Source organism: Cnephaeus nilssonii (genome assembly GCF_951640355.1).
Source record: "Cnephaeus nilssonii genome assembly, chromosome: 7".
In the NCBI taxonomy this organism is placed as follows: domain Eukaryota; kingdom Metazoa; phylum Chordata; class Mammalia; order Chiroptera; family Vespertilionidae; genus Cnephaeus; species Cnephaeus nilssonii.
This window is the reverse complement of record NC_137078.1, coordinates 62193592-62212213: the sequence shown is the minus strand read 5'-3', so window position 1 is coordinate 62212213 and position 18622 is coordinate 62193592. Positions and strand designations below refer to the sequence as shown.

General features: G+C 39.7%; 1 protein-coding gene across 1 annotated transcript in view; it reads left to right on the top strand.

The window, feature by feature from the left end:
* Nucleotides 1-18622, top strand: part of HOOK1 (hook microtubule tethering protein 1) — a 75576-nt gene that overhangs the window by 13348 nt on the left and 43606 nt on the right. The window contains exons 4-7 of the mRNA XM_079776860.1: nt 3223-3273; nt 5303-5435; nt 14841-14908; nt 16151-16213. Of these exons, the coding sequence (XP_079632986.1) occupies nt 3223-3273; nt 5303-5435; nt 14841-14908; nt 16151-16213 (315 nt within the window). The remainder of the gene's footprint in view (nt 1-3222; nt 3274-5302; nt 5436-14840; nt 14909-16150; nt 16214-18622) is intronic.

The window sequence follows — 18622 nt, the reverse complement described above, 5'->3', positions numbered from 1 at the left end:
TGTGTTTTTGTCTTGATAAGTCTGGTTCAATCTTTTTGAATTTTATTGTGGATTTTTTTCCCCAAAGAACTAGCTTATGTTTTGTTTTATTGGTTTTTCACTTTAATCTTTTTTTTTTTTTTACTTTCTCCTACTTGCATATTCACTTCTTTTTCTTACTTCTTAATGTGGAAGCTTAAATCATCAGTTTTAGACCTTTGTCCTCTTCTCCCCCCTTATTAAGCATTGCCTCAGCCACATCCCACACATTTTTGACATACAGTGTTCTTATTTTCAGTCATTTCAAAATATTTGGTAATTTTCATTTGACCCATGGATTAATTAGAAGTAATATTTTAAATTCTAAAAAATTAGAATTTTTAAGTAACTTTTAAAAAATGTCTTAATTGCTAATTTAATTCCATTTTGATATTAAGAAATTCCTTTAAATTTAATGGACTGACTTTATAGCCTAACATCTGATCTGTCTTTGGTGAATATTCCATGTATACTTGAAAATAACATGTATTCCGCAGTTCTACAATTTATGTCAAGTTTATTGATAATACTGTTTGTATCTTTTATATCTTTATTGATTTCTTGTCTGATTATTTTATCAAGGTAGAAGGACTCCTTTAATTTTTAATGATGATTGTGGATTTGTCAGTTTCTCCTTTAAATTCTGTTAATTTCTAAATCTCATAATTTAATCTCTATTAATAGGTTTATATACATTAATTTTATGTCCTAATAGATGAATGAATATACTTATCATTATGAAATATCTTTCTTTATCTTTTATAATTTTCCTTGAAGTCTTTTTTTCTGATACTAATGTAGCCACTTCATTTTTATGATTATGTTTTGCTTTAGTGGTTTTTTATTTTTTTTTATTTTAATCTCTGAGTTTTTATATTAGAAGTGTTTCATGGAGACACCTAATAGTTGGGTCTTGCTTTTTTTTATCCAGGGAACAACTCTTTATTTGGTTCTTAAAAAAACAAAAAACCTTTCCATTTTTTATATCCCTGGTTTTTGTTTTTGTTTTTTAAATTTTATTTTATTGTTTAAAGTATTACACATAGTAGTACATATGTCTCCTTTATATCCCTGTTTTTATTGAAATCCTTGAACATTTTTAAACTAGCAGTTATAACATTATCTTCTAATTCTTTCATTTCTCATTTCTAGGCCTATTTCATTGACTTGAGTTTTGTCCTCGTTATAGTACACATTTTCTTGCTTTTTCACATGTGTAGTAATTTTTTATTGGATGCTAGACAGGTTGAGCATTATTATTTAGTGCTGAGGTTTTTTTGTATTTTATAGTGTGGTGGACTTTGTTCTTGCAAGCAGTTAAGATACTTGTGAGTCTTAAAAAAACAAAAAACCTTTCCATTTCTTATATCCCTGGTTTTTTTAAATTTTATTTTATTGTTTAAAGTATTATACATAGTAGTACATATGTCCCCTTTATATCCCTGTTTTTATTGAAATCCTTTGTTCTTGCAAGCAGTTAAGATACTTGGTTCTTAAAAAGTAATTCTTTTTTAAAAAAGTAATTTTTTAAAAAAGTAATTATTGTTGAAAGAATTACATATGTCCCCCTTTTCCCCACATTGACCCCCTCCAGCCCGCTCCCGCCCCAGCACCCTATTGTCTGTGTCCATGAGTTATGCATATATGCACACATGGTCTTTGGTTGATTACCTCCCCGCCCCCCTCCTACTCTCCTGCCTTCCCTCCGAGATTCCACACTCTGTTCTATGCTTCAAGTCTCTGAATCCACTCCATTCATCAGTTTATTTTGTTCAATAGATTCCACATATGAGTGCGATCATGTGATACTTGTCTTTCTCTGACTGACTTATTTCACTTAGCATGATACTCTCCAGGTCCCTCCATGCTGTCTCAAGGGTAAGCGATTCTTCATTTTTACTGCTGCATAGTATTCCATGGTATAAATGTACCACAGCTTTTTTATCCACTCATCTACTGATGGGCACTTGGGCTGTTTCCAGATCTTAGCTATTGTAAATTATGTTGCTATGAACCTAGGTGTGCATACATTCTTTCTGATTGGTGCTTCAGGTTTCTTAGGATAGATTCCTAGAAGTGGGATCACTGGGTCATCTTTTAAAGGTTTTGGGGTGTGGAAAGCAGATTCTCTACATTAGAGGTGGGGAACCATTTTTCTTCCAAGGGCCATTTGGATATTTATAATATAATTCTCAGGCCATACAAAATTATCAGCTTAAAAATTAGCCTGCTATATTTGGTCAAACATTTAATTAACTCACCCCTAATGCCTTGGGCAGAGCCAGACCAAATGATTCTGCAGGCCAGACATTACCCACCCCTGTTCTAGGGCTAGGTTAGACCTACTACTAAGTTGTGATTTTTTGGGAGTTATTAGTGAAAGCTTGTCTATACAGCATAGTCTCTTCACCCTGGCTGGTGGGAATTTCTTCAATTTCTGGCTTGTATAATCATTGAGAATTGTTCAGATTATAGTTACCAGGATTGTTCTTTCCTTGGAAATTATTCTTGTAAATCTCATTGATTTTTACCCGTGCACATACAAATTAATATTCAGGCATAGAGTCAAAGGAACCATTAATGCAGATTTCTAGAGTTCTTTTTCTCTATAGCTCTCAATTTTTCATTTGTCTGCCCTGTAAATTCTAAATATCGTGATCTTCATGAACATCTTATGTCTCTCTCCTTAACTCAACAAGAACATCAGGCCCTATGCTATGGTGTGAAATTGCCTCTAGAAAGAAATCTTGGATAGTGTAGGGGTCATCTTTTTTTGTTTTCCTTCTCTCAGAAATTATAGTTCTATATTACTTGTTGGCTACAGCTTGAAAACAATTGACCCTTGTATTTTCTCCTGTTTTCTAGTTGTTTGTGTCAGGAAAATTAAGTCTAGACAAGTTACTCGCTCATGAATGAACATGGACATGCTCAGTCTTTAAAGTTGGTACTTGACTTCATTCTGTCTCGTTTTAAATAGAATTACTCTGGTTAAACTTTATAAGCATGCAGACATTATTTTCTTTCAGTCAAACTGATTAACCCTTCAATGTTTAAAAATTATCATGTACTTATATTTGTAGAACTCTAACATATAGTATTTTTGTTGTTATTTTTATCAGGGGGCAGTTTATGTTGTCTTTCACCTTAGCATACATTTTCTTTCATTATGAAATTCTTGAATTGTTTTTTTTTTCCCCCCATTAGGCTAGTAATTTAAAGAAGGTACTTCAAGGAATTATGAGTTATTACAGCGAGGTATGAGAAACATCTGACTTTGTTTAACTACAAAATGCTATGTGATAATTATATGACACTGAAAAATGACTTGGCTTTTAATGTATAACATATTACTGGAAAATAATTTATAACGAATATATATATATATATATATTTTTGCCATTTTTAGAACATTCAAATTATGTGAACATAAACAGGCTTAAACTTAATATATTGATTTGGGAAATAATGTTGCTTCTATATTGATACTGTTTAAATTGATTATATTTTGAAATAGAATTGCCTCCAAATGATTTGATTTTATGCAATGCTGTAAAGTAGACCTTATAATGAAACTAGAGGCCCTGTGCATGAAATTCATGTACGGGGGTGTCGCTCAGCCCAGCCTGCACCCTCTCCAACCTGGGACATCCCTCTCACAATCCAGGACTGCTGGCTCCCAACCACTCACCTGCCTGATTGCCCCTAACTGCTTCTGCCTGCCAGCCTGATCTACACCTAACTGCTCCCCTGCCGGCCCAATTGCCCCTAACTGCCCACCCCTGCTGGCCTGGTTCTCCCCAACTGCCCTCCCCTGCAGGCCTGGTCCCCCTCAACTGTCCTCCCTTGCAGGCCTGGTTGCCCCAACTGCCCTTACCTGCAGGCCTGGTCCGCCCCAACTGCCCTCCCTGTAGGCCTGGTCCCCCCCAACTGCCCTCCCCTGCAGGCCTGGTCCATCCCAACTGCCCTCCCCTACAGTCCTGGTCTGCCTCAACTGCCCTCCCCTGCAGGCCTGGTTCTCCCCAACTGCCCTCCCCTGCTGGCCTTGTCCCCTCCAACTGCCCTCCCCTGCAGGCCTGATTCCCCCCCACAATTGCCCTCCCCTGCAGGCCTGGTCCCCCCCCAACTGTTTTCCCCTGCTGGCCTGGTTTCCCCCAACTGCCCTTCCCTGCAAGCCTGGTCCCCCCCAACTGCCCTCCCCTGCAAGCCTGCTCCCCTGCACCTGCCCTCCCTTGCAGGCCTGGTCCCCCCCAACTGCCCTCCCCTGCAGGCCTGGTTGCCCCCAACTGCCCTCCTCTGCCAGCCCGGTCACCCCTAACTGCCCTCCCCCTGCCGGCCATCTTGTGGCAGCCATCTTGTGTCCACATGGGGGTGGCCATCTTGTGTTGGAGTGATGGTCAATTTGCATATTACTGTTTTATTAGATAGGATTGCTATTATTTCATATTTAAAACATTGCTTTGATAGCTGTTTCTAATGCAAACAATAGCACAAATATACTATGAAATTATACTGGTGCAAATGAATTGGGGGAAAATGCAAAGTAAAAATAGTATTAAACACCTTAGCTAGTACATTATTCAGGTTTTGGTTTTTTTTTCTTATTCAGCATCATAAGTTCACTGCTAGGATTATTTGATATAACAAGGTTTATTGCTTAATGTTTGGGAATGGCAGCAATTGCCATTACATAATTATATTTGTTTTTTAAAGTTGTCACAGTTTAGCTTGTTATTTCTTCCAAATAATTTTAAGACTGAAATTTTTCAATTTATTTATGCCTAAAATCATTTTGAAGCTTTTTCTAATGCCACAAAAACTCTTAATTAGCTAAAAAAGAAAGATCAGGTCAGAAAAGATTAATTCATTGGATTTATTGTTTATGTGTGATTTATTTTGTGATTCTCTTAACTGATTGTATATTAAAATATCATGAATATTCCTTGGCATAACATAAATCTTTTTTTTTTTTAATGAAAAGGCCTAAGTATTGTCAAGATAGATCAGGCCAGGGGCTTCTTAAACAATCCCTTTTTTATAATGAGATCAAAGGATATTTTGTATAAAAGCATTTTAGTTGCTTTTGGTTTGTTACTCAAAATTTTGGGAGGTGGCTTGAGCTTTACTAACTGGCTTTAGTCAGTAATTTTGGGTGTATCATTTGTTAATTTATCTGAGTCATTTTAGGAACCTATTTATAATTTATTTTTCTAGTAATAATTAAATGTAGTAAAATTTTTGTAGCCTATATAAATAAATGATTTAATTTATTGTTTCAATACCACAGTTTTTGGGGCAACAGATTTCTGAAGAACTTATTCCTGATTTAAACCGAATAACTGAAAGTTCAGATTCTGTGGAGCTTGGGAGGTTACTGCAGCTTATTTTAGGTTGTGCGGTCAACTGTGAAAAGAAGCAAGGTAAGCGAGTTTCTGTCATATGAGAATATGTACTTTCTATAAACAACCTACATTTCTGTAGAAAGTAGCACTAAATGTACTGTTCCTGGTTGACACCACCCTGAGATGTAAGCCAGAAGATAGGAATTCTAGCACAGCTCTGCCACTAAAAAGCTACCAATCTTGAGTATCATAATGATACCTGGATTCTGAGATTCATATTCAGTGGCTAAATGTAATGTATTTTAATTTAATTAGTTAAATATGTTCATTTCTTAAGACTTAGTGGATAATCAGTAAATATTGTACTTATTCATTTGATACATTATCTCTTTCACTTGCAAGATCTAGAACCTTAGGTTGATTCAGAATCTATACTAATAAAAGCATAATATGCTAATTAGACTGGATAGCCAAACAACCTTCTGGACGTCATTCTGGGTGTCCTTCCGGACAAAGCTGCAGTGATGGAGGCCGAGGCAGAGATGGTTAGGGGCGATCAGGGCAGCAGGGGAGCAGTTAGGGGGCAATCAGGCTGGCAGGGGAGCAGTTAGGGGGCAATCAGGCCAGAAGGGATGTAGTTAGGGGGTGATCAGGCCAGCAGGGAAGCAGTTAGGGGCGATTAGGCCAGGAGGGGAGCAGTTAGGGGCATCAGGCAGTCAGGCAGAAGTGGTTAGGGGCAATCAGGCAGGCAAGGGAGCAGTTAGGGGCATCAGGCAGGCATGCAGAGTGGTTAGGGCCAGTCAGTCAGGCAGGCAGGTGAGCAGTTAGGAGCCAGCAGTCCTGGATTGTGAGAGGGATGTCCAGTCGAATTGGAGAGGGTACAGGCTGGGCTGAGGGATCCCCCCTCCCACCTCCCCCCATGCACGAATTTCATGCACCGGGCCTCTAGTTTTAGAAATAAATATGCAGGTGTTAAATTATAATTCAGGCTTCTTTAGATGATATTCTGCTCTTCAGAAGAATGCCTGTCCAGTGAATCCTCCAAATAAATAGTCTAATGATATAAATGGAATTGGTATATTATATTGATAAAAACAAACACAGTGATCCATGTTCTACTGAGTAGAAGAAGAGCATTTTGGTTGAATATAGTGAATAAGATGATGAACTGAACAAACCAAGATCTACTTGGCTGAAGGGCTTACCTTGATCTAGGTAGTAAGATTTTTGATGCTGGTGTTTTTTTGCATGATTCAGCCAAACTTGGCTTTAGTAAATTACCTTTAAAACAAAATGTTGGATACTTAACTTGTAAAATATTTTTAAAATATGTTTTTATTGATTTTTTTTAGAGGGATAGATAGAAACATTAATGAGAGAGAAACATCGATCAGCTGCCTCCTGCACACCCCTGACTGAGGATTGAGCCCACAACCCTGGGCATGTACCCTGACTGGGAATCTAACTGGTGACCTCCTGATTCGTAGGTTAATGCTCAACCACTGAGCCATACCAGCCGGGCTAAGTTTGTAAAGTATTTTAAGCCAGGTCCTTAGAAAACACATTCCATGTTATCTAATGAAAGAAGAGAGCATATGAGTCAGGATAAATTCAATAAAACAAATTGAGGAAGGAGAAAAATAAAAAACCTGACATTAATCCTATATAATACAAGGCTAATATGCAAATCGACCAAACGGTGGAACGACCTGTTGCTATGATGCACACTGACCACCAGGGGGCAAACACTCAATGCAGGAGCTGCCCCCTGGTGGTCAGTGCGCTCCCACAAGGGTAGCGCTGCTCAGCCAGAAGTCAGGCTCAGGCTGGCAAGTGCAGTGGCAGTGGCAGGAGCCTCTCCCGCCTCTATGGCAGCACTAAGGGTGTCTGGAGTGGGCCTAAGCCATAAGTTGGACATCCCCCAAGGACTCCCGGACTGCAAGAGGGTGCAGGCTGGGCTGAGGGACCACCCACCCCGAATGCACGAATTTCAAGCACCGGGCCTCTAGTTACAGTAGGTCCTTGGGTTACGTTGGAGATTCGTTCCTACAGCGCGACATAACGCAATTTTCGCTGTAAGTTGGAACCCACCTACATAAGCACCTATGTCACTCACATGGAGCACATACACAGCAGTAATGAAGTGAAACAGTAAAAAAAAATTAAAAGAAACATAACAATTTCTGACCTTTACTTGTGGTAAATAAATAAAAAACATAAAGCACAAATGTACATATGTCGAAATGACGGAACTCTTTTTTTTTTTTTTTAAATAAATGGGAGATGGCGATGTAACAACGAAACGACGTATGTAGAATCCAACGTAACCCGAGGACTGCCTGTATCAATAAAAAGGGATTGAGTATCTGGAAATTTTGATATTAGTCCTTCCATCTGTCATTAGCTATTTTGTCTATGGCACATCAGCACTACTCTAGAGGCTTTTATTTCTAACATAATGTCAAAGGTCTACCTATTGGAATGTAAGGAATGTAAAGTTAAAACTTCAGTAAGTGTTTAATTAAAAATTGACAAATCGAAGCTTATTTTTAGCAATGTTCTGTTATTGTGATCTTTTGAATTTTTTCTTTAATCCTTGTTTCTATTTCAGTTACTGGGTATATATAACATCTGTCAAATAGTGGGCATTGGCACTAATTTAATGCCAATAGGAATCCTCAGTTTGGGTGCTGTGAAGAAGGAAACTATATACAGTGCAAAACAGCTCAACTGTGATACAGCACTACTATGAAAACAGCAGGGCTGTGAGGTCGACTTGGGGTCAGGCTCCTCTCCAGCTAGACACCTCTGCTCTGCTCCTCCATGGTCTGCTTTGGGTTGAGCTGGTCTGCTCTGCTGTGCTTTGGTCTTTTGGTCTGTTCCTCTCTGGCCCATTCAGCTCAGCCAGGGAGACTCAGTCTTCAGTTTTTGGTGGAAAGGGAAAGTGTTCTCTAAGAGCTAGAGCGGAGCTGGCTTATATGGAAAGGAGTGCTTGCCTCTGCTCCCTGATTTTTCTGTCCTCATTCAAATGAGGAATCTAAATCCTCACAGTTTGGTCCAAAAGGCACTGTCTCATTGATTAGAATAGAGCCACTCTAGTTGGTTGGAGCTTCGCATCTCGGATTGGATGGAGAAAGCCTCAGGAACTCCTTTATAAGTTGGCTCTTAATGGAAGAAACACAGTGCAGGCAAGCAGTTAAGTGCAGATTCTTCCTGAAGTGCAGTTTGCATGTGAGGTTCCTATGTAGAAATGGCTGATAAACACTTTTATTTATTTATTCTTTACTAGAGGCCCAGTGCACTAATTCGTGCACGGGTGGGGTCTGGTCGGCCCGGCCCCTATCATCAGATCGGAGCTGGGCCGGCTTGTGGGGAGGGACCACAGGCGATTGGCTGGCAGGCCCTGTCCCCGATTGGGGTAGGGGGGAAACTGGGCGGGGGGAGGGATTGTGGGCTGATTGGGGTGGTGGGGGCCCATCAGGGGAGGGGCTGCAGGAGTTTGGCCGGCAGACCTCACCCCCTATTGGGGTGGGGGGTGATCAGGGATGGGGCCGGCCGGGGGTGGGGGAGTGCCTCGGGGGGGTTGTCCGGTCGCCCCCCCTCGATTGGGGTGGGAGAGGCTGATCAGGGGCAGGGTGGCAAGGAGGAGGGGCCATGGGGGGTTGGCCACTGGCCCACCCCTGGATCTGGCCAGTTTGCTGGCATCAGTGGGCATCATAGTGACTGGTTGTTACAGCATTCCGGTTGCTGGCTTTTTATATATATAGATTGATTACAGTGAGGAAGAAAGGGAGATAGAGAGATAGAAAGATAGAAACATCAATGATGAGAATCATTGATCAGCTGCCTCCTATTGCATACCCCCTACTGGTGATTGAGCCTGGAACTCGGACATGTGCCCTGACCGGGAATCAAACTGTGACCTCCAGGTTCACAGGTCTATGTTCAAACACAGCCACGCCGGGCGGGCTGGGCTCTGGTTTTTTAAAATTTGAGCCCAGTTAGCCACCAGGAGCCCTTCTTAGTAGGTGTCTTCTTTCTCAGGGTTCACACATTATTTTTGCTTAATTTTAGCAAAATTTTAGTTTGTCAGTTTTAATACTCTTTTTTTTTCCAATTTTTTTATTAAGGTATTATATGTGTACATATCTTACCATTGCCCCCCACCACCCTACTCCCATATATGCCCTCACCCCCCAGAGTTTTGCGTCCATTGGTTATGCTTATATGCATGCATACAAGTCCTTTGATTGATCTCTTATCTCCCCCATCTCTCCCTAACCTTCCCCCAGTAATTTGACAGTCTGTTTGATGCTTTACTGTCTCTGTATCTATCTTTTTGTTCAATTTTATAATGTTCTTTATTATCCATAAATGAGTGAGATCATGTGGTATTTTTCTTTCATTGACTGACTTATTTCACTTAACATAATGTTCTCCAATTCCATCCAGGTTGCTGCAAATGATGAGAATTCCTTCTTTTTTTATGGCAGCATAGTATTCCATTGTGTAGATGTACCAGTTTTCTGATCCAGTCATCTGCTGACGGGCACCTAGGCTGTTTCCAAATCTTAGCTATGGTGAATTGTGCTGCTATGAACATAGGGGTGCATATATCCTTTCTGATTGGTGTTTCTAGTTTCTTTGGATATATTCCCAGGAGTGGGATTACTGGGTCAAATGGGAGTTCCATTTTCAGTTTTTTGAGGAAACTCCATACTGTTCTCCACAGTGGCTGCACCAATCTGCATTCCCACCAGCAGTGCACAAGGGTTCCTTTTTCTCCGCATCCTCGCCAACACTTGTCGTTTGTTGATTTGTTGATGATAGCCATTCTGACAGGTGTAAGATGGTACCGCATTGTTGTTTTGATTTGCATCTCTCGGATAATTAGTGATGTTGAGCATGTTTTCATGTGTCTCTTGGCCTTCCTTCTGTCTTCTTTTGAAAAGATTCTATTTAGGTCTGTTGCCCATTTTTTTATTGGATCATTTATTTTCCTTTTATTAAGTTGCATAAGCTGCCTGTAGATGTTGGAGATTAAACCTTTATCAGTGATGCCATTTGCAAATATGTTCTCCCATGTAGTGGGCCTTCTTGTTGTTTTGTTGATGGTTTCTTTTGCTGTGAAAAAGCTTTTTATTTTTATGTAGTCCCATTTGTTAATTTTCTCTTTAGCTTCCACTGCCCTAGGAGCAGTGTCAGTGAAGAATTTCTTTTGGCATATGTCTGAGATTTTGCTGCCTGTGGATTGCTCTAGTATTTTTATGGTTTCCCGTCTTATGTTTAAGTCCTGTATCCATTTTGAGTTTATTTTTGTGTATGGCGTAAGTTGGTGATCAAGCTTCATTTTTTTGCATGTATCTGTCCAATTTTCCCAACACCATTTATTGAAGAGACTGTCTTTATTCCATTGTATGTTCATGCCTCCTTTGTCAAATATTAATTGAGCATAGTGGTTTGGGTCAATATCTGGATTCTCTATTCTGTTCCATTGATCTATATGTCTGTTCTTGTGCCAGTACCAGGCTGTTTTGAGAACAGTGGCTTTGTAATACAGCTTGAAATCTGGTATTGAGATCCCTCCTACTTTATTCTTCTTTCTCAGGATTGCTGTGGCTATTCGGGGTCTTTTTTTATTCCAGATGAATTTTTGGAGAGTTCTTTCAAGGTCTGTGAAATATGCCTTTGGTATTTTAATGGGGAGTGCATTGAATCTATAGATTGCTTTGGGTAGTATGGACATTTTAATGATGTTGATTCTACCAATCCATGAACATGGTATGTTCTTCCATCTGTTTACGTCTTCCTCTATCTCTTTTTTCAGTGTCCTGTAGTTTTCCGTGTATAGGTCTTTTACCTCCTTAGTTAAGTTTATTCCTAGGTATCTTAATTTTTTTGGCGCGATGGTAAATGGGATTGCCTTTTTAGTCTCTCTGTCTGTAAGTTCACTATTGGTGTATAGAAAGGCCATAGATTTCTTGGCGTTAATTTTGTATCCTGCTACATTGCCGAATTCCTTTATTAAGTCTATTAGTTTTTTGACGGAGTCTTTTGGATTTTTTATGTACAATATCATGTCGTCTGCAAATAAGGACAGCTTTACTTGTTCTTTTCCAATTTGGATGCCTTTTATTTCTTCTTCTTGTCTAATTGCAATGGCTAATACTTCCAGTACTATGTCAAACAGGAGTGGTGAGAGTGGGCATCCCTGTCTTGTTCCTGTTCTTAGGGGAAATGTTTTTAGTTTTTGTCCATTGAGTATGATGTTTGCTGTGTGTTTATCATATATAGCTTGTATTATGTTGAGGTATGAGCCTTTTATTCCCATCTTGTTGAGAGTTTTTATCAAGAAAGGGTGTTGGATTTTGTCAAATGCTTTTTCTGCATCAATTGATATGACTATGTGATTTTTATCTTTCAATTTGTTTATGTGATGTATCACGTTTATTGATTTGCGGATATTGTACCATCCTTGCATTCCTGGGATAAATCCTACTTGGTCATGGTGTATGATCTTTCTGATGTACTGCTGGAGCCGATTTGCTAGAATTTTGTTGAGGATTTTGGCATCTATGTTCATGAGGGATATTGGTCTGTAATTCTCTTTCATTGTGTTGTCTTTATCTGGTTTTGGTATTAGGGTGATGCTGGCTTCATAGAAGGAGCTTGGAAGTGTTCCTTCCACTTGAATTTTTTGGAATAGTCTGAGGAGGATAGGTTTTAGTTCTTCCTTGAATGTTTGGTAAAACTCTCCTGTGAAGCCATCAGGCCCCGGGCTTTTGTTTGCCGGAAGCTTTTTGATGACTGCTTCAATTTCGTCCATAGTTATTGGCCTATTGAGCTGTTTAGATTCTTCTTGATTGATTTTTGGGAGGTTATATTTTTCTAGGAATATGTCCATTTCCTCCAGGTTGTCCAGTTTGTTGGAATAGAATTGTTCGTAGTATTTTGTAACAATCCTTTGTATCTCAGCAGGGTCTGTTGTTATTTCACCTCTTTCATTTCTGATTTTGTTTATTTGGGTCCTCTCTCTTTGCTTCTTGGTGAGCCTGGCTAGAGGTCCATCAATCTTGTTTATCCTTTCAAAGAACCAGCTCTTGGTTTTGTTGATCTTATGTATTGTTTCTTTGGTCTCTATGTCATTTATCTCCGCTCTGATCTTTGTTATTTCCTTCCTTCTGGTTACACTGGGCTTTTCTTGCTGCGCTTTTTCTAGCTCTTTGAGTTGTAGGGTTAAGTAATTTATTACCATTGTTTCTTGTTTTTTGCAATAGGCTTGTAGAGCTATGAACTTCCCTCTCAAGACTGCTTTCGCTGTGTCCCATAGATTTTGGATTGTTGTGTTTTCATTGTCATTTGTTGTCATGATGTTTTTTATTTCTTCCTTGATCTCTCTGGTGACCCAGTCCTTGTTTAATAGCATGCTGTTTAGTCTCCATGTGTTTGATTTCTTTGGATTGTATTTATTGTAGTTGATTTCCAGTTTTATGCCACTGTGATCTGAGAAGATGCTTGATATAATTTCTATCTTCTTGAATTTGAAGAGATTTTGCCTGTGACCCAGCATATGATCTATCTTTGAAAATGACCCATGTGCACTTGAGAAGAATGTATATTCTGTGGCTTTGGGGTGAAATGTTCTGAAGATGTCAATTAATTCCATCTGGTCTAGTGAGTCATTTAAGATTGCTGTTTCTTTGCTGATTTTTTGTTTAGAGGATTTGTCCAGTGGTGATAGTGGGGTATTAAAGTCTCCTACTATGATTGTATTGCTAGTAATCTCTCCCTTGATATCCTCCAGGAGTTTTTTTATGTTTAATACTCTTTTTTTAAACAAACAACTTTGGCTTTGATTCTCTTCTATTTCTACTACTAAATATTCATTCTTCTATCTTGTTTCTTTCACTTGAATAAATCAGTTCTGTTTCAGTCTATGATTGGCATGTTAAGCTAGACTTTTCCCTTACGTTATAATTTTGTTGCTTCCTACAAATTTTAATGTAATATGTAGTATTTTCATAATTCTAAGCATTTCTTAGCAATTTGGTTCTTATATTTTTAAAATAAAATTCAATTCCTAGATACATAAATAAAAGCTTAGAAAGTAGTAAATATAAGGAGATAGTTTAATTTTCATTATTAAAAAATCAGGACTATCTACTTGGATTTATTTTTGGAGGAATGTGTCTGGGTTTTAGGAGTAAGCAGATAAATGAAAAAAAAGTCTTTAAGTAACAATTAAAATTTAAAAATAAAACACAGAATATAATGCAGCATCTACATCTTCATGCTTTGCAAACTTGATTTTCAAAATGATTCCAAAGTATTGCAACATTCTAATTATGAATGAATGAACTAGTTTGGTAAACAGTACCCTGTATATTTTGGTGAGGAAAATGATCATTCTTTTGACGACTTTAGCAAACTGGAAGTACTCTATTATCCCAAAAACTCAGTTAAAGGAAACCATTCCACTTCTTGTGCATTCTCTAGTTAATTCTTCCCCCTCCCACACTCTTATAGCACTTAGTTGTCAGGTACATACCAGAATCAGAATCTGTCTATTTGTTGGCTTCACAAATAAAAGAAAGACTTAAATAACTTCTTAGAAGTTTCCAGAGGATTTATTAAAATAACAAAACTATTAGAAAATAAGAAGTCTTTAAACTTGTTAGAAAATTGTTTTAGCTAGAAAACATGCAGTTGAAATGGATTTAAATCTGCAAATACATGAACGACGTTTTCTCATCATTCCTCCTTTCTCATTGGGATAGTATCAGCTTAACTTATTGCATGTGTGCTTGTAAGGTCTAAGTATCACCTTAAGATGAGACTTGGTAAATGTTAGATGGGCTTTTACAGGAAGCTAAATAAGTTCCTTCTTTGAAAGCCTTCCTGAAATGAACTAAATAGGCAATCAAATTAAACTTTCTGGGCTTAAGATTTTAGGAGTTCATTTAATACATGTGAATTTATTCCATAATACTGAATATTTTAACAAGAGGGAAGAAATTGTCATAATTGTTTTAAGGTTAATTGCAATCTCTTCTCTTCCTGTTCCTTATAAGAAAATTAGAAGTTTTCTTCTTTAAAAATAAACCATTTAGCCTTGGTTGGGTGGCTCAGTTGGTTGGAGTGTCATCCTGTACACCAAAATGTTGTGGGTTTGATTCCTGGTCATGGCGCATTCGGGAGGCAACTAATCAATATCTCTCTCTCTCCTCCTCTTCCCTAAAAATCAATAAAAACATATGCGTATATGAGGATTAAAAAATAAGTAGGTAAACAATTTAAAAATATTTATATGAATATTTTCAACTCTGCTTGTTTTTAATGAACATATTTCTTGTGGGAAAATAATGTACTTGCATAGACAATTGTATGTGGTAAATGCATTTTTATGCTATTAATTGAATGGCTAAAGCACTATGGGTAAAGAGTAGATTCTTTTTCAGATCTGGTTTCTTTTTTAAATCATAGAACATATTCAAAACATAATGACACTGGAAGAGTCTGTTCAACATGTGGTCATGACTGCTATTCAAGAGGTAAGTTATGTCATATTCACATATGTATGAAAATCTTAAACCAAATGTTATAAAACTTTTCACATAAATTTTATGGATGTTTATTTTTCTGTTTGTATAAATTTGCTCTTTGAAGCATGTTTACTTGCTTTTAGCTATTGTGTCTTCCCTGTCCCCCCAAATTTATATCTTAAAAGGACATCAAGCCCAATATTAGTTTCTCCGCATTTAAAAGATAAATTGATTGTCAAGATCTTTTAAATAACTTCAAGTAAGCAGGATAAATAATCTCTCTCTTTGTAGGAATTTTTATTTCTTCTCGTTTTTTCTGCCAGTTAGAACAATCTCTCCTGAAATTTTAAAGTGTGTGTGTATTTGTATTTATGTGTGTGTGTATGTATGTGTATGTGTACTATTTGCATTTTCAGAATGTTAGAACTGTGAGAAAACATGGTGATACTTACTAGGTTTTGGAGCCAAGTAGCCTGGGTTCAAGCCAGACTAGTTATCAAAGTTGAACTATAAAGTTTCAAAAATCATGTGATGCATGTTTATTCTTAAAATCAGACTAAAAAGGCAGAGATACAGAGCAGGGGAAACCTGAGGGAAATTAGAGTGAAGGATTACTGAAGACAACCATAGTTTGGAAGGGGCATTATATAGGACTTTAGAAGTCTGTATACTCTAAAAATGCATTTTTGGTTTGAATTCAAAGTGTCACTATATATAAATCTGCCTTTTATATTCAAAATAACTATTTTACGGAAATTTTTTCATATAACTCCTACTTTTAAAATCTCTTTAAATTAGTAATTTTGCCATATCACTCATTTTTTTCTTTTTTCCCTTTGATGAAATTACTGGGGTGTCACTGGTTAACACAATTATACAGGTTTCAGGTGCACAATTATGCTGTATCACTCATTTAAAGGCTGTATTTTAAAAGTTAATATTTATTATGGAAGAATCATTTTATTATGTTCATTCTTCTTTTAGAACTTGGATTATAATTCTTTAGTGCACATATTTTCAAGATGTGTACCTATTTTAAGCCTACTTAACTTATAATGTTCTCACTTGTATAATGCCTTGATTATTGTATTATTTAACTTAAACCTCTGTAAAATTTTTATTTGAATAATATTCTAAGGATTGTCAAATTAAGACAAGGAAAAATTATAAAGTATTCTGTCCTTTCAAGTAAAAATTTTTACTGTAGAAACATCACTTTATTGTACTTAATTTACTATTTTAATTTCCTAGTTGATGAGTAAAGAAATATTGAGCTCTCCTACAAATGATGCTGTTGGAGAATTAGAGCAACAGGTAAGTATTTCAGTATGTGAGGAAGATGTTGAAAGCAATGATATAATACTTTGTCAGTTACTATCATAAAGCTTACAGAGAACATATACAGATTATTTTCCTCCATGAGGTTTAGATAGTTTATGAGATCTCAATTGAATATTATGCATTCCTTCATGAATACAAGTAGTGATGGTCTGCAGAGCTTTTTATGATCATTTGAAGAGCTGAGAGGTATCGAACTTCCTTCCTACACTTAAAATGCATACTAGAGGCCTAGTGTATGAAATTCGTGCACTGGGGTGAGGGGTCCCTCAGCCCGGCCTGCGCCCAGGAATCGGGCCTAAGCTGGCAGTTGGACATCCCTCTCACAACCCGGGATCCTTCTTGCAGTCTGGGACCCCTCAGTCCTTACTGCCCACCAGTTTGCTGCTCCTTAGTGCTACCGCGGAGGCAGGAGAGGCTCCTGCCACTGCTGCTGTACTCGCTAGCTGTGAGCCCAGCTTCTGGCTGAGTGGCACTCCCCCTGTGGGAGTGCACTGACAACCAGGGGGCTGCTCCTGCGTTGAGCGTCTGCCCTCTGGTGGTCAGTGCGCATCATAGCGACTGGTTGTTCGGCCGGTCGTCCCGTCATTTGGTCGATTTGCATATTAGGGATTTATTATATAGGATGTGACCCATTTTATATATATACACACACACACACACACACACACACACATATATATATATATATATATATGTATATGTGTGTATATATATATATATCCTCTCTAATAAAATGGTAATATGCAAATTAACCATCACTCCGCTACATAAGCCACGCCCACCAGCCAAGCCACGCCCACCAGCCAATCAGGGCGAGTATGCAAATTAACCTCAATCCAAGATGGCTACAGCCACAGAGAGCAAGGTTTCCCAGGTAACAGAGCAAGCCAAGCTTTCCATAGCTGTTGCAGGCCTAAGTCTCCACTCAAGCTACAAAGTTTCAATTATAGAAGGTAAACAAATTCAAACAAATGGCAGCAGAATGGAGCTTGAGAGATCAGGCCAGGGTTGCCGGCGGCAACAGGGGAAGCAAAGCTTTCTGCACACCCTGGCTGGGCTCACCCGCTTAAGGCTACAAAGTTTCAATTGTAGAAGGTGAATTAACTGCCACAGAAATGGCTGCCGCCCCAGGCTACAAAGTTTCAATTGTAGAAGGAAAATAAATTCCAGATACCAGGGCCACCCCTTGGGTTGCCAGGAGGCGTGGCCGGCCTGCAAACCACCACAGGCCCCTCGCTCAGGCCGCCCCACACCCCAAGGAAACCCCCACCTGATCCGGGACGCCCTTCAGGGCAAACCAGCTGGCCCCCACCCCTGTACCAGGCCTCTATCCTATCTAATAAAAGAGTACTATGCAGATTGATCATCACTGCAACACACAATATAGCTGCCCCCATGTGGTCAAAGATCCTGCCCCCATGTGGACACAAGATGGCCACCACAAGATGGCCAGCAGGAGAGGGCAGTTGGGAGGCACCCGGCCTGCAAGGGAGGGCAGTTGAGAGGGACCAAGCCTGCAAGGGAGGGCAGTTGGAGGTGATCAACCCTGCAGGAGAGGGCAGTTAGGGGTGACCAGGCCGGCAGAGGAGAGAAGTTGGGGACAAACAGGCTGGCAGCAGAGTGGTTAGGGGGTGATCAGGCTGGCAGGCAGAAGCAGTTAGGGGCAATCAGGAAGGCAGGCAGGCAAGCAGTTGGGAGCCAGCAGTCCTGGATTGTGAGAGGGATGTCCGACTGCCCGTTTAGGCCCGATCCCAGGGATCGGGCCTAAACGGGCAGTCGGACATCACTTGAGGGGTCCAGATTGGAGAGGGTACAGGCTGGGCTGAGGGACAACCCCCCTCCGTGCATGAATTTCGTGCACCGGGCCTCTAGTATATATATAAAAGGCTAAGTGACCATCGCATCCAAAACAACCGAATGGACGACCGAACAGGCTGTGTGGGGCGACCAGGCTGGCAGGGGGTTAGTGAGGGGCGACCAAATGACTGAGCAGCAGGCTGCATGGGGCTATCAGGCCCGTGGGGGGGGGGGGGAGTTGCGGGCGACCAATCTGGCGGGGGGTGGGGCAGTGAGGGGAGACCAGGCTGGTAGAGGGAGGCAGTGAGGAGCGACCAGGTTGGTGGGGGGGGCAGTTGGGGGTGATCACGCCGGCAAGGGGTGCCCTAAGGGGCCACCAGGCTGGTTGGGGGGCAGTTGGGGGCGACTACACCTGCAGGGGAGGCTGTTGGGGGTGACCAGGTCAGCAGGTGGGGCAGTTAGGTGCGATCAGGCAGGCAGGCAGGTGAGCAGTTAGGAGCCAGTGGTACTGGATTTTGAGAGGGATGTCCCACTGCCGCTTTACAGATCGGGCCTAAACTGGCAGTCGGACATCCCCCGAGGGGT